Source organism: Pagrus major, chromosome 16 (assembly GCF_040436345.1).
Source record: "Pagrus major chromosome 16, Pma_NU_1.0".
NCBI lineage: Eukaryota > Metazoa > Chordata > Actinopteri > Spariformes > Sparidae > Pagrus > Pagrus major.
Genome location: NC_133230.1, coordinates 14494203 through 14509430, shown reverse-complemented (window position 1 = coordinate 14509430; position 15228 = coordinate 14494203). Strand labels below are relative to the sequence as shown.

Below are 15228 nucleotides of genomic sequence, written 5' to 3'. Positions count from 1 at the left end.
TCATGTGAAGTTTGTTGAGTGGACTTTACATGCTGCTGCTCTCAGAGCAGACCATTGTACTCCCTCCTCTCTCTGTCTGAACTTAGCCCTGCAGGGACCAGATCAGTGCGTATTTAATTAAAGCATGAGTAATGCACTAGGTGGCTAGATAATCCGTTTTAGTCCTGATACTCCCTCAGCTAATAATTATTACACGGTTTGTGTTTCCTCACAAGGGGTCTTCAGTTCAGTCTCTTCTGCAGGTTTTTGTCACCTTCTGCTGCCTCTCCAGCTCCTTTTCTTCTCCGCCTCTCTCTCTCTATCCGTCTCTCTCTCCCTGTCTCGCCGTCTCACGTTCAAGCCCCTGCATCATTGATGAGATGATGCAGTACTATGTGCCTGTCATCAGATTTAAGGTAATCTGTGTCTCCTGATGTTTTTTTTTTAATGCAAAAGGCCTCAGTTACATGCACGAGACACACACAAGTAATGAGATACTGCACTGCCCATTTGTTCAATACTTTATTTCAATCTTCTCGCTGCTATGCAGTAAGGTTTGTGACTATGGCAACCACATTAAGTTGGGATAACTGAAAATAATAAACTTTGAAATTTGATATGCCATTGCTTTTTTATGAATTAAAGGGTAACACCACCAATTGTACACATTAAGGTGTGTATACAGATCTTGTTGAGTACTTTTGCAGGTGTGAAAAAGTAGTCTAGGAAGCCTTTTATGGCTCCAGAGGAAGCTGAATGTAACCTGATAAATTACCTCCAGTGATGTCACTCTGGTGCTTACCCACAAGTTGCATTGTGGGTAATGTAGGCGGCAGGTTCTGGAGGACTCTTTATGGACAGTTTAAAAACAAATGATCAAAATCGTTAGAGCAGAACCAGAGATATCGCCATTTTTATTCCACAAATTCACCTTCCTTTTTAAAACTTGCTGCCTTCGTTACCCACAATGCAACTTAGCACCAGAGTGACATCACTGGAGGTAATTTATCAGATTACATTCAGCTTCCTCTGAAGCCACAAAAGGCTTTAAACTATGTTTTTCACATTTGCAGTAATACTCCCGAGACCTGGAGTTACCCTTTAAGATCTTTTAAATTTAAAGGAATGTTTTGTCTCACTGAGATTTGATTACATTAACATGACACGCACATACACACACACACCCACATCCCAACTTAACCCATGGGTCTGATTTGTGAATAAACTCAGTTATTTTTTAAAATTCTGTCTTGCAATGTTAAATGTTTAATTCAGCAACAGAGCAGTGGAAGCATATTCATCTCACTACCTGCTTCCACCCTCTCACTATCACTATCCCCTCGTCCCAATTAAACACACCAAGAAGGCAGGCTGGATGATTATAGAGAAACTCATTTCCAAATAGCATGCCTCAGTTGGTCTGGCGGTATGGCAGATGGGGATTGTAAGAGTAACGCTCATTCATCCTGGCACACTAACCAGCACTCCGTCTGCAATTAAGAAGTTGTGGGCAGTCAAGTGAACTTGACACAGTGTTTTTCATATCAGTGTTGCATGTTGCAGATATATGATGTTTTTTTTAGAGGAAGAGAAGGAGCGAAAAAAAAAGTCTTCAGGTTATTATTACACGAAATGTGTTCCAGATAAAAGGAAATTGAAATCCAGCCTGTAACCCAAAATTTGAATGAATAATGTAAATTAAGTAATAGGCATCCTAATCTACTTTTTCAGCCCTACTCAAGCCTGAAGGCAAAGCCTTTCTCTTTTTCAATAAAGCTCTTATTTCCAGTCTCTGTAAGTCAGAGGAGTAATTCTGCTGCATGGCAGAGCACATACTGAAGAAGCAGCTTTGTATAACCCTCTGTCTATTTCTGACACCTCTTGTATTTCAAATTAATTTAAATTCTGATGGCTCGCAAAAATAATCCAAGCACAGCTGTACAGTGCACGTAATGGATGGATGGGCGCATTGACGGGTTTAATTTAACACAGAGTAGACAACACAGACATTTATGGGATGAATTTAAATTATGCTGACTAAAAAAGTTGTAATGACCCATGAGAAGCAATCATGTGTCGTAAATTGGCCTGGGGGCTGATGAAGCCATATGTGTGTGACTTGGCTGTTGTATAAGAGCGGACCACCATGGGGCGCTGTTACCTTAAGGACCATGACTCAGTTAGCGGTGCGCCTTGCTTTACCGTAATATTACCATTAATTCCGACACATTTGGAGGAAGGGTGTCAAAATAAATCATAAATATGTATCATATTTAATGGGAAGGGGTTTAATTTCACGTAGTTGACACTGTGTTACTACGGTAAATCTCACATTAAATCGCTAGAAAGTAACATTTTTCAAGTGGCGCCTCTACTTCATCATTTACAGTCGCGGTGTCAGACGAACTCTCGCGATAGTCGCGGCAGCTGAGATCCAAGGAGCAGAGCAGGAAACTTGACATGTCAACAAAACAGATAAATTATCACCACACAGGTAACATTACACCTCGTCTAACGTGCTATTACATAAATATGAACACTCACGGAGATGTTAGGAGTAATTAAACAGCACAAAAGGAATCAAATGAACCGAGAGGAGGCTGTGGTGTCGTGTGGTGTGACTGTCCACTTAGCTTCAGGTGACAACCACTCCACATGTTAGCACATTAAACCGTTATCAGGCTGAATGTGTTTGGGTGTGGCAATAAAAGTCCAGGACAGACTCTAACATACTTCTACTGATGTAAAGGGCACGTCTGACTACTTCTGAAGCCCTGGTGTACAACTTGTATTAAAGGCTGTAACGTTAGCTCAGAGACTGTATCTGTTTTAGCTTGACAGCGTTTAGTTTTAGTTGATATGTGACAGCTGCGTTTCCTGTGTGAATACATCGTTTTGTACTTTGCTAACAATAAGCTTAGCTGTTACTGTGGCTGGCTGATCGTACAAGCTTAATACAGTGTCAGTATCCTTGTACAATAATGTGATCACCTGAGAAGAAATGCATTGACTTCCACTAACTTGTCCTACTTTCCTCCTCATCTTGATTTTACGCTACATTTTCCTCTGAAGGCATGTAAGGCGTCTGCTGGTGTGGAAAAGCCTGACAGGTAACCTCACCTGGACCCAGACCTCCTCCACTAGCATCTTCACCTGCTGTCTCCATGACAACCCCTCCACTAGTATCACCTTTTGGTGGCCAGCCTCCGCCACCTCAGCAGCAGCAGCAAGCCCAGGCAGCACGGGATGTCAACACGGCCTCGCTGTGCCGCATTGGCCAGGAGACGGTTCAAGACATTGTCCTCAGGACTATGGAGATCTTCCAGCTCCTCAGGAACATGCAGGTCTGTCTTACTGTCTCTCTGTCCACATGCCTGTCAAATATGGGTACGCACACCCTTCAGTTTCCTGTTTTCCTTTCCTACTGTTGTTCATATTTCTTGCACACAAACAAGACACTTGATACCATGAGAAGGATGGTGTGAGAGGAGTGAAAACGCACCGTCGTTTAACAGATCTATACAAAAGATAAAACAACAGAACATAAAAAATGTAATAAACAAATATGAAAGAACGTACTAAAATAGATCTAATCGGTGTCATGGTAAAATGACAGACCACTATTATGCAAATAACAAAAGAGCTGTCACTCAGGAAGGCAACCCTTTAAAAATGTGGTTTGATGTAGGTTATAAAAACAGACAGCACAAGCAGAAAGAAGGTTGTTCCAAAGCCAAGGCATCAGTACATCCAGCTAAAAGCTTTTATCAACCTTAATTTTTAACTTCAGCTCAGGTTTAACTGAAAAGTAAAAAATCAGAGGCAATTCTGGGCTGCAAAGAGTTTAAAGATCATGTAATCTGGTGATTGTGTAAGGCCTTGTTTTGACTCTAAAGGAAATTTGTAACTTTAGTATTTTTGTGTTGCTCAGAATTAAGGTCACTGTCACGAATAAGACTTGAAAATCTAACACAAAAACACTTGATGTTAGGAATAAGGGTTGCACAGCACATGTTGAAGTTGTATAGCAGAATAGTAATGTCTTTCATCCGCCTACCAACGAAAACAAGATGATTTAACGATGAATAATGCATGTTTCTCGACAATAATGTTACATGACAAGTGTTGTCAAAGTGTTTAGGGTAAGAAATCCAACACTAGTTAAGCTACAAGTTTTGCTGTCTTGGGTTTCCAGTGATATGTCTGTGTTGAAGGGGCGCTACTTTCTCTCTTTGATGTCAGAATGTAGAAGGAGCTATTTCAGATAAAGAACAATGATCAGGGACAGATATTATGAGTCATACTGATACCTTAGATAGTGTATGTCTCTAATTTGTACATGGGATTAGTGCAACAAGCTGCATTACTTTAATAGTTAAACTAGTGCATTATGTAAGAATTGATCACCTGCCTAAACTTATTACCAGAGTAACGCTGCTCCTTACTGTAGCTCAGTTAGCCGTGCTGCTAGTGGTCCTTAGCTGACTCTGCCTGGTACGGTACTGTACTTTATTCTCAGTTTGACTACAGAGAATACAGAACAGTACTGACTCTGGGAACGACAAAGACCTATAGGGTCCAGATAGGGACAGGAGTGATGTGAAGCAGGAGAGCGGTAAGAGGGAGGTCGGGCGGTGAGGTCGGCCCTTGGGATGCCAGGAGCCAAATGCGGCAAGAAAACCACCTCAGTAGTGGTGGCAGTCGTAGAAATGAGGGCAGACTGGACGCAGCAATGACTCCCTATGGCCTCTTGAGATACAAAGTGATATTATGAGACAGGACGGCCTGAGGCTAGCTGTTCAGTTAGCATGCGAACTTCAGTCGAACTGTCTTTGACATGACATCAAAACTGTTATTTCCTCACATGCTGTTGATGATTTTTTAATATTCTTTTTAATGTTTTAAACTACATTTTACATCTTGCAGCCTTAAGTATTTTATTTAGGACGTCAGCGGGTGACATATTAGTTTGCTGTACAGTTCACATGTAGTTCAACCCTGACGGAGTCCTGAAGACGAGGTCGGCATGAGTTTATCATGGATGTCTGCCTGCTCCTCCGAGACACTCCTCCTACACCTTGTTAAAATCACAGCCAGAGACGGGCCAAACAAGCACGCATCAGCCACAGAATGCACAAACAGCATTGTTGTGACTTGTTTTTTAGATCACAGGCTGTCTTTATACTCATAAAAATTCTCCATTTATCTTCTCTTCCCTCCCCTCCTCTGGCTGTCTGTCTGTCTCCCCCCTGTTTCTCTGTTTCTCTGCGTCTCTCCCTTCACTTTGCTTGCCCTGAAGGCATGTTTGTTTCATGTTATGTAGGATGTTTATAATCAGACAGCGCTGCCCCCAGAGGCTCGTCGATCTACTCCAAAAAAAACAAAAAAAAACATGTCTTGTTACTGTTAACACCCATTGTAGTTAAACGCCTGTGATGCCGTCTCGGTATGAGAGTGAAAACATTCAGAGTGCAGCAGCTGAAGCAGTTCACCTTTGATGCCGCTGAGTTTGTGCTTGGTAGTTTAAACTGTAATTTTACTATATTTTCAAGTTGTTGCATGAAGACATGAATATGTGAAAGGGGGGGTGTATGTAACAATTTGTTGCATTTGACATATGTTAATCCCTTTTTTGTTGGCTATATGAGCCATATATTATAGAAATAGTCCAGTCTTCTCGCTGACGGTCATATAGAGGCAAACGTATTAAATTGAGGCTGTTTCATAACAAGTTAAAAGTTCCTTGTAAGTAGAAGGGAAACTATCACTTGTTATCAGTGTAAATAAATGTACATTAGTGGGGGACAGCAGAAGGTTTTAAGTGCTTTCAGCAGTCACTGGGGGATCAATGACTGTTGCTTTTTATTAGCACTAGCAAAACTGTGGGCTTCCTCTTTGCTTAACACAATGTTTCCTCTGTGGTGCTTCTCAGCTGCCGAATGGAGTCACCTACCACCCAAACACCCACCAGGACCGGCTGGGAAAACTCCAGGAGCACCTACGGATGCTTTCTGTGCTGTTCCGCAAGCTGCGCCTCGTCTATGACAAATGCAACGAAAACTGCGCCGGGATGGACCCCATACCTCCAGAGGTGAGACACAATGGCACTGACGAGATTTGGTTTTCTCACACTAATATGACGGGTAGCGTATGTGTGAGTGCAGTTAATTATGACTCTAATGTTGTCAGTTGTTTGAATACAGTCACTAATTTGTGAGCGGTGTTGCTGTAGCACACACTGGACATGTCATACGGACAGAAGTAGTAGTCAGGGTACATTAACTGGATCGTGCTAATCGAGGAATGAATGTAATGAACTTGCTACAAGGAGATGTTGGAAAAAAGGACAGTGGCGTATCGTGATGATCTGAAACAAAACAGCTGGTTGCTGTCAGAGGCCTTTCGTAGAAAGTGTTTTGATGTGCGTCAGACACTGCAGGTGTGTGCTGCCCTTTACACCATAATCAGACAGGTACAGTCAAATCTAATTAGTTAAACGGCACTGGCGCCGTATTTATATTCTATAAACCTCACCCAGGAAGAGTTTCCCAATCTCAAATTGTCTGCAGGGCCGTAAAACGTCATGAAATATCTTCAATTTAACTTTCAACAGAAACATTAGGACTTCAAAATTACTAAATAGTCTTAAAATATCTTGAATTTGTGAGGTTTTAATTGCCACAACATTACATCTAAACAAAACTTTAAACCTGCCACTGAATCTACTTTATACTTGCAGTGACCTCCTGGCAAAAAATATAAATCAACCTAACTCACTCTAATAACTGTATTCCTACATAAAAGGACCACATACTGTAAATACTGCTTACCTTTATACTCACCTGCAATGCTTGAGTAAGAAAAAAGATGATTTGTCCAAAAATCTGTCTTAAATTTGATTAAAAATTATTTTGAAAGGTCTTTAAAGCATTAGAAGCATTACATTTAAGTGTCTGATACCTGCAGACACTCAGAGGATGCTCTCATCTCCAAACAATCATACAGATTAAGATCAATGAGCTTGAGTGACTGTCTTATCGACCCTCACTCAGACACCAGTAGAGCGTAGCATGTAAAAGTGAATTACAGTATAAATATTGAGTCATATGGCACTAAAGACGTTCATACATGATCAGTACAACTCTTTACTGGAAAGATCATTACCCGTATTTATGCAGTAATTAGTGCTTATAATTACAGCTTTTTAGACTATAATAGAAAAGTCTCACTTGCTGCTCTTATTAGCCAGTGATTAATACCTGAAGAGGAATGATGAATTTCTTCTTATTTTCTTGTTCTTTACAGTTTTATAACATCATCACTTTACTCCTTCTGTGAAATACTTTACTTCCCTAACCTAATTGAAAGAATAAATGTTGGCTGTGTACATTTCTGCAAAAAAAATGAACGTGATATGACAGGTATTGTAGAAATATCATTATGACACGTAGGAATGTGAACATATCTGTGCTTTGCAGAAAAGTTAACTGCCAACATTTTATTCTGGCGACTGGGCTGACTCCCCACATTCGATGTGACTGTATTCTCTTTATTTAATCTTTATTTAAACAGTGTAGGTCGGCTGAGCGTACATGCTCTTCTACAACAATGTCCTGGTGACAGTTTAGCGGAAAAATAGAAACAAAACGACAAGCGCAGACAGCATTAATTAATAAAAGATAAACCTGAGAGGCTCAGTGAAAACAATCACAAGCATACAGAGAACAGAGGGTGCTTTACATTAACACGATTTACTTCGTTTTAAAATAAGAGGACATGTTCTCTGGTGTTATTTATAGATGGTTACATTCTCAGTTGCTACTGAGACGCTATCCTTCCTCACCCAACCTTAAATCAAGATCCTGTACGGCTATCTCTGCAATTAGATCTTACATGATGCGGTTGTAGCCACCGTGATGTTGTAATGGAACTCCATTTTTAATTTGACGTTGATTGATTGAATTGTCCAGATGCAAACACACATGCCGTAAAAATGCCTGTCATGATTTTTTTTTCTCTCGTGCTGCCTCATATAGCTCAGCTTTCCACACAAATCACCTGCTAAATTAGGAAGCTGTTAGTTTAAAGGAAGTGGGCCATTGTTACTGCCACACCACCTTGTTCATACACACACACAGCCGCACACACAAACACACATCTTTACCCCGGGGGACTCTTATCTCACTTACTCCCTCTAGGTCTGTCTTTTCTCCGCTCGCAGCAGATTCATTGGTCGCTTCAGGTGAGTCTCCAGAGTCTCTTTACCGCTGGTTACGGTCACCATCCACCTTCAGGAACAACAGCACTTCAGCTCAGACTCACTCCATCCCTGCCTGCCGGCACACACATACATAAATACACGAGCATGTGCACAACTGTTTCCCTAACTCTAAATAGACATGCATGTGGTGCACTAAAGCATGTCACACACAAAGGCATTTTTTCAACACACACACACACACACACACACAATGGGCATGCAGTGTTCGAGGCTCCACGCAGGGCTACAGCTAGGCTATCCACCACTGTTTGATTGGATTTATGACTGCGGCAGTCCCTTCCCAATTTCTACAGATTGGCTCGGAGCTAATCTCTCTCACCAGACCCCTACTGAGGATAAAGGAGGATGTGGGAGGAGACCAGTCTTAAATTGGAACAAATTTGTGATGGCTGCCACCGTGTACATTTTCCGCATTGAATAATACAGTCGCTATAAAGCATTCCGAATGATCCATCCGCTGGTTGTTCAAAATTACCCTCGTCTGCAGTTCCGCCCTTAAATCAAAGTCTGTGAGGGGCTTGCGTTGACATTTTCCTTCGCCGTAATGGTGTAAACCCTCATTGAGTCATAACGCCAGCTAGCTATTTTTCTCCCTCTTATTTCCACCTTATTTAAATGTTTATTCGTTCTCCCCTCCAGGCTGAGACCCAGTCCAATGCTGACCAGCCAATAGCTCAGCTCACCATGTTTGTCTGGGGCTGAGGGTTGTTGATTTTGGCCCCTGCACGCATGCCATTTATCATCTCGGAGAATTCAGGTGCTGGCCTGACAGCCGCTCACTATTGGATGCCCGAAACAGGAAGTGGAATCAATGACTCGGGCAGTGTGACCTCATCGCAGCCTAATTAGCAACAGACCCATTTAATGAACAGCTGGACCAAACACACACGTCAGCGCTTTGCTCTTTTCCCATCCAGCTGTCATTTGTTGCAGCTTTTTCCTCAAACTCTCTCCTTCTTTCTTTTCTCTCCCTCCTCTCCCCATTTTTCCACCTTTTTTTCTTCTTCTCTCTATTTGTTCATGCTGGCTTTGTTTCACTCGCTTTCTCTCCAGATTCCTCTTCTGCTTTTCCTCTACTCCTGTTGTGCAAGTCTTCCTCCCCCTCTTGTCATTTCCTGCACTGAACAGCTATTTCATTTCCCTCTCGCCTTACACGTTCACCCTGCTATTTTCTTATTATATTGTTATTTTTTTCGGTTTGTCTTTTCGAACCTTTTTCCTTTTGTCTCAGCGAGGTAACCTGGAGAACTTCATTAGCCCATTCTTCTCTGTCAGGCAGGAAACCACATCCATCTTTTTGTGGAAGAGGCAGGGGTTATGACTCACACTGCATGGCTACACGTGCGCACACACACACACTCATACACACATAATGCACTCTCCATCCATCTTTCCCACCCTACTCAGCACATTTCATTTTCCCCCCAGAAGCTGCCAAAATCTGCCCACTACCTTTAAAATTCGATATGTCATTGGCTTCGGCCTGAAATTATCTGATGAAAAAACTTTCCTCTTTTCCTACCCAAAGTTTTCTCGAGCCAGAGACAAGCTCATGGTTTGTCTGATATAATATCCTGCACATGTCCTTGCCGCCTATCCCCTCCAACAGTTGGAGTTTACAGTTTGGCATGGAGCTCGGCCTGGAAACTGACAGGAGCAAAGAAAAGTTATCCAGATTTTTTCATCTTTCTGTCACTCTTTTTTCCCCCCTCTCTTTGTCTCTCTTTTTTTTCTGAATTAGTTCTCGCTTTTCTTTCTGGCCTCTTCAACCCTCGCTTTTTTCTCTTTCTATCTGACATTTTGCCCATCATCTCCCCGTCTTCTCTTCTCTCTTCCTCTGTTGGTCTCCATTTCTTCCCGTCTGCCTTCTTTCATGTCTGTCTTAACGATGGGCGGCTCCAGCTGTTCTCCAACACCAGTCGGTCATTGTTTCCAGACGAAGCAGCTTACTCCAATCATTGTCTAGCATCCGCACGGCCTCCGCTCCAGCTGCACAACCTCAGGTCAAACAGTGCAGTCAGGCAGAATTAACGTCCAGAACTTTGCTTGATTTAGATTAGCATAGTGCCAAGTCATGATTGGACCAAGGTGTGTTTTCCCACCGTATGGCAGTTTTTGTTGGCTCCGCGTTGGTCTGAGAGTCTCCTACCTAATCTGTGTTTGTGATCTTGTCTGGTATGACAGTTTTTGTTTTGGAAAGGAAGCCTTTTTCTTGAAACAGGAACTCCTCGCTTGCAATGTAATAAACTACTGGAGATTATCTTTATAGCTTTATTTGAAACTCATTAAGAGGTGTATTATGTGTTTGCAATTGTGCACCTCAGGATGTGGATTTTTGAGAGTGTGAAACTCAGTGTAACTGATGCTGTGTATATTTCCTGGGACTTCTGTACTCGATACTTTGTTCTATACTGTGTGTGCATTACTGTCACTGTTCTTGTTTCTCATTCTCAGTGTAAGACCCTTTATCACGGTTTGTACAAGTCTTGAAGTTTGGAAAATGCTTAGTATTAACTGTTATTTTTTCAAGGTTAGGAATCTGCTTGAATTTGAATATAATCCTTGAAAACGGCTTGATTTTCAGCATAATCATCTGTTTCATTCATATCAGGGCTGCCCAGAGTAGGGCCTGCAGGCCAAAGTTGGCCCGCCATCTGATTCAAGTTAACCTGCTAGATGTTTCTAGAAAAAAATGTGATTTAAAAAAGTATCCAGTATATTATACATCAATATTTATGCCCTTTTGTGAGGTTTAAATGAGCTTTAACCTTCCTGACCCGAAGCTATTTTCCCTGTTTTCTGTCAGCATGGTCATTTTTATAAAATAAGGTGTGCATAACATCAACTCTGAAATGCACAATTAAGTTATATAGTTAATTTTTTTTTCAGGACAACCTGGGCTATCAGAATATGTATGCTGCAGTGATGTTACATTAATGTGTAAATAGTTATATGACCATAAAGACAAATAGAAATGGAACAAAATCATCTATTTCATCTATACCAGGTCAGACCAAAGTTGGGCCTAGTTTGAGCTGGTCCCCTAGATGTTTCTAGAAAAAAAAACTTGGATTAAAGAAATAAAATATAAATCAATGTTTATGCTGTTTTGTGAGGTAAAATGTTCTTTAGATATGCAGAAAGTAGGTCAATCAAGGGAAGTTTGGATCCTAGCACCATTTTGCATCTAACTATACAATGTAATACAACTAATAGGTGCCCATGGCCCACCATTAAGTTTCAGTTTTTTCCCTCAAAAGGAAAACATTTGGGCCCCCCCCCCCTCATCTACACAATCAGTCATGCAAACCAAAAATATCTGAATATTTGAAACACTCTCATCATTATATTTATTTCTTGTCTCATCGTAACGAGCAAGGATTAAGCAAGCAAGCATTATTACAGCTGATAAATTAAGCAAAGTAACAAAATACATCGCCAATTAATTGTAAATGTTTAAGCTTTGAGACTCTGGAAATTTTTGCTTAAGTGTTTTTGTCTTGAACAGCTTTACAAACCCTGCATTATCACCTTTCTGTGCGTTGTACCAGGAACAGTGTGTTCTTTAAACATTCACACAGTACTTGATGTGTGACTTCAGTCATCATCCTGCTCTCCTCCTCCCCGAGGTAACCACCAGGGGGCAGTGTGATGCAGAGCAGCAGGCAGTGACCCTGTCGGCTCTCAGGAGCGCCGCCTCGCCTGAAGGCTCTTGCACATCAGCCTCACTGTAGTGTCAAGCAGACAAGGTCAAGCACACGGAGCGTTGAAAAATGAATTAATCTCCCACTCGCTTTCTGTCTCCCTCTCTCTATATGTTGAAGAGAGACGGGTGAGACTGTCTGTGTTCGAGTGCTTAGGCAGAAACCCCATTTTCACCACTTCATGGGAACAGGATTATCAGACAGCAGAGGGGTATCTTGGGTAGGGATGCACTATCAATATGCTCATAGTTCTGACCTATAACTGCACTCAGGTGGTATATAGGAGAAATATGAATATGCAGCATGGTGCTTTAAATGTATTTGGAGCATAGACAGAGTAAGAGAACAGAGGGAAAAGAGAAAGATGCTCCAGGGAGTGAATTTTGCTCTAAAAAAACTAAAAGTTTGAACTATGACACTTTTATAGTGGAGATTGACTGTAAGTGATAAACTTAATGCAGTCAAAATCAGTTAAATATGCCAGCATTGTGGAGTAGATTGTCTTACAGTTGTCTTGCTTACAGTAAACTATATATCCAGATTTTGTATTTTCTGTCCCTTCTAGCAACTGATACCCTTTGTGGAGGATGACAGCTCAAAACACGAGGATCGCTCGGCTGCCCAGAGCCGCCCCGCCACCGAGGAGAGGAGAGAAATCCTGGAGGTCAACAAGGTATTGTGTTCTGTATCTCAATAACACTGTTGGGGTTACAGGTTTGATTCCCAGCAGGCTGCAATGAAATGAGATGGAAAAATGAAATTTTATCGTAGCTTCACAAGATGTTATTTCAGAGCAAAAAAAGTTCCAGATCCATGTGCCTCCAGACATTTCCATTCACATCTACTTGAGCTGGAGGGAAACAATATCACATTTAAAGATATATTATAATAATTAGGCTTGAAATTCTCCACAGATTTACTCACCATCATTAACCTGAAGCTTTAATAGCCCACTCTCCATTATTTGGATAGCGACGATCCAGGTTGTAAAGCTCCAGTTTGTGCAAAACAAAATGAAGAGGCTACACTTGATAAACTTTATTGTCTCCTGATAGAGTTTGTGTGATTTAAGGGGGTGAAGTGCTGCTGGGAAATGCTATTAACAAGTATTGCTTTTCAGAATTTGGAGACTACATTCATGTTGTTTTAATTCAAAGCTCTGCTTCTACCCCTGTGCATGTAAATGCACATAGAGTCGGTGCTGATGTGAGAGGAGGTAACTCGTCAACAGTTTGTATTTGTAGTCCAAGGACATCTGGGGGTCACTGAAGTAGTCAGAAAGCTCCAGAGTGGCACCAGGTGTGGGTGAGATGTTGGGCTATCTTTCTCAAAGCGCCTCTCCAATATCATGTGGAGATTGGGCACAGTAACTATTGAATGGGTGACAAGGGTGGAGGTTCCCAGTTTTGAAGGGGACTGGAGGACGCTGGTATGCACTGTTGATGGTTGGACCTCCATGTTTTAAAGTTGAAGTGCATCGACCTTGCCTGAAATAAAGAGCGACTTTGCTAACACCAGAAGCAGTCTCAACTTAACACTGATACTGCAAACGAGAGACCATCAGTGAGAAAATTAGTGTTGCTTCAATTGTCTACCTTAACGTACACACATTAGGTCTCCCCTTATTCCATTTTCACAACTGCAGGTGAGCCGAGTGCAGAGGAAACTTGTTTTTAATTATGTAGCTTATTGATACCAGAGAAACTATTCAAACCAATGGTGGTGCGGAATGATATCGCAATAACCAGGCGGCCTCACAGGCTTGTACAAAACAACTGCATAAGTAGGCCTTCATTAAACAGGAGAGGTTGCATCACGATCAGCCAATTTACAAGAGGGATATAATACCAGAGGACTTGAGATTGTCCAGGAAGACTAGCTTTCGTAGTGGAGTTACCTAATGGGGATCCTAAAAAACTAATTGTGGATGGCGTCGTTCTCTCAGACGCTAAAAAATGCTAAAATTGGTTATTTTATTATTGGTATTTGGGTTTTTCTCTCAGATTGGGGATTAAGTACACAAATTTAAAAATGTGCTGCTTTGGCTCTGATGCAGCATCCTCTGACACAATGTCTCGTCAACAACAATATCTGATTGGTAGCATGATGCAATTAATAGCCTATAAACACTGAATAATCTGAATCTGCAAAGTAACTGGTAACTGAATGTATCAAGTAAATGTAGTGGGGAGGAAGTATAAAGTAGCAGAAAAGGAAATACTGAAATACAGGAAGTACCTGCAAATTGTACTTGAGTAAATTTTTCTTATTTCATCAGTATCGGTTCATCATACAGTAAAAGGCAGTGTATTTAATGAATGAGGGGACTTTCATTTACTACAGTAACCATCTCCACTCACCAATTTCCTGGCGATAGTGGAGGGATCTCGGGAGTTTGAAGGAGGGCTCAAAGCTTTGTCCCTGAAGGTGTCTTTAGCAGGTAGTGAGGCTGGAGCTTCAGGCCACTTGGTATGACCACAAGTTTGTCTGCAATCTTGAAAATAAGTCAAACTTTCTCACAGACACAATCTCGACACAGAGCTGAGGATTGTTTGACATCCTCTGGCATCTCTGCTTTTTTGCTGATGATGTAGTTCAGTAGCCATCATTTGATCACGATCTCCAGCACACAGTTTTGCAGGAGAGTGAGACTCGCCACAGTCGAGGCGTTGGCACTTTATATGAAACTGTGGACTGTCCCTGTCAAGTTGTGCCTGAGTTGCTGCCCAGAGTGAGTGAATTAAATTATCTTGGTATCTTTTTACGAGTGAGGGTAAGATGAAGGTGAAACTCTCATTTTACCAGTTCATCTAAATCCCAGCCTTCTCATATGGTCATGAGGTTAACACCACTGACCAGAGATCATAAAATGGCAAGAATGACCAGCTTAGTGTTTCCAGTATGCATACAAATATTCAAATACTAGAGTGAGTGAGCCAAAAAGACACCTTTAGAGTAAATATACTGCAGATATCAATCAGAATGAACTGACGGTTGGCTACAAAGAGCGGATATTTCCTTCTTTTTTCCTAAAAGAAGGAAAGAAGAGATGACTTTTTTATTTATTTCTTCTCAGTGAGGTGCTCAGTTTTGGAGTGGTTTCAAGTGTCGAACATCAAATACACCTAAGAGCTTTTTCAGATTTATTCCCTGTCAGATATGTTTTGGCCCAATCTTTGATAGAGAAGCTGTGTTATGACACTGAAGTGCAGCGCAGAGAGCTTTTCTTCAGACTGACATGTCATGTTGTCAGTCAGAATCTGA

At 41.4% G+C, this 15228-nt stretch overlaps 1 protein-coding gene across 2 annotated transcripts in view; it reads left to right on the top strand.

The window, feature by feature from the left end:
• Positions 1 to 2395: 2395 nt before the first annotated feature.
• Positions 2396 to 15228, top strand: part of med30 (mediator complex subunit 30) — a 36332-nt gene continuing 23499 nt past the window's right edge. The window contains exons 1-4 of one of the 2 annotated variants that reach the window (XM_073484432.1): positions 2396 to 2473; positions 3052 to 3323; positions 5912 to 6070; positions 12530 to 12637. In XM_073484432.1, the coding sequence (XP_073340533.1) occupies positions 3144 to 3323; positions 5912 to 6070; positions 12530 to 12637 (447 nt within the window). In that variant the 5' untranslated portion in view covers positions 2396 to 2473; positions 3052 to 3143. Of the gene's footprint in view, positions 2474 to 2598; positions 2619 to 3051; positions 3324 to 5911; positions 6071 to 12529; positions 12638 to 15228 lie in introns of those variants that run through there. The other variant, XM_073484433.1, reaches the window with a different exon arrangement.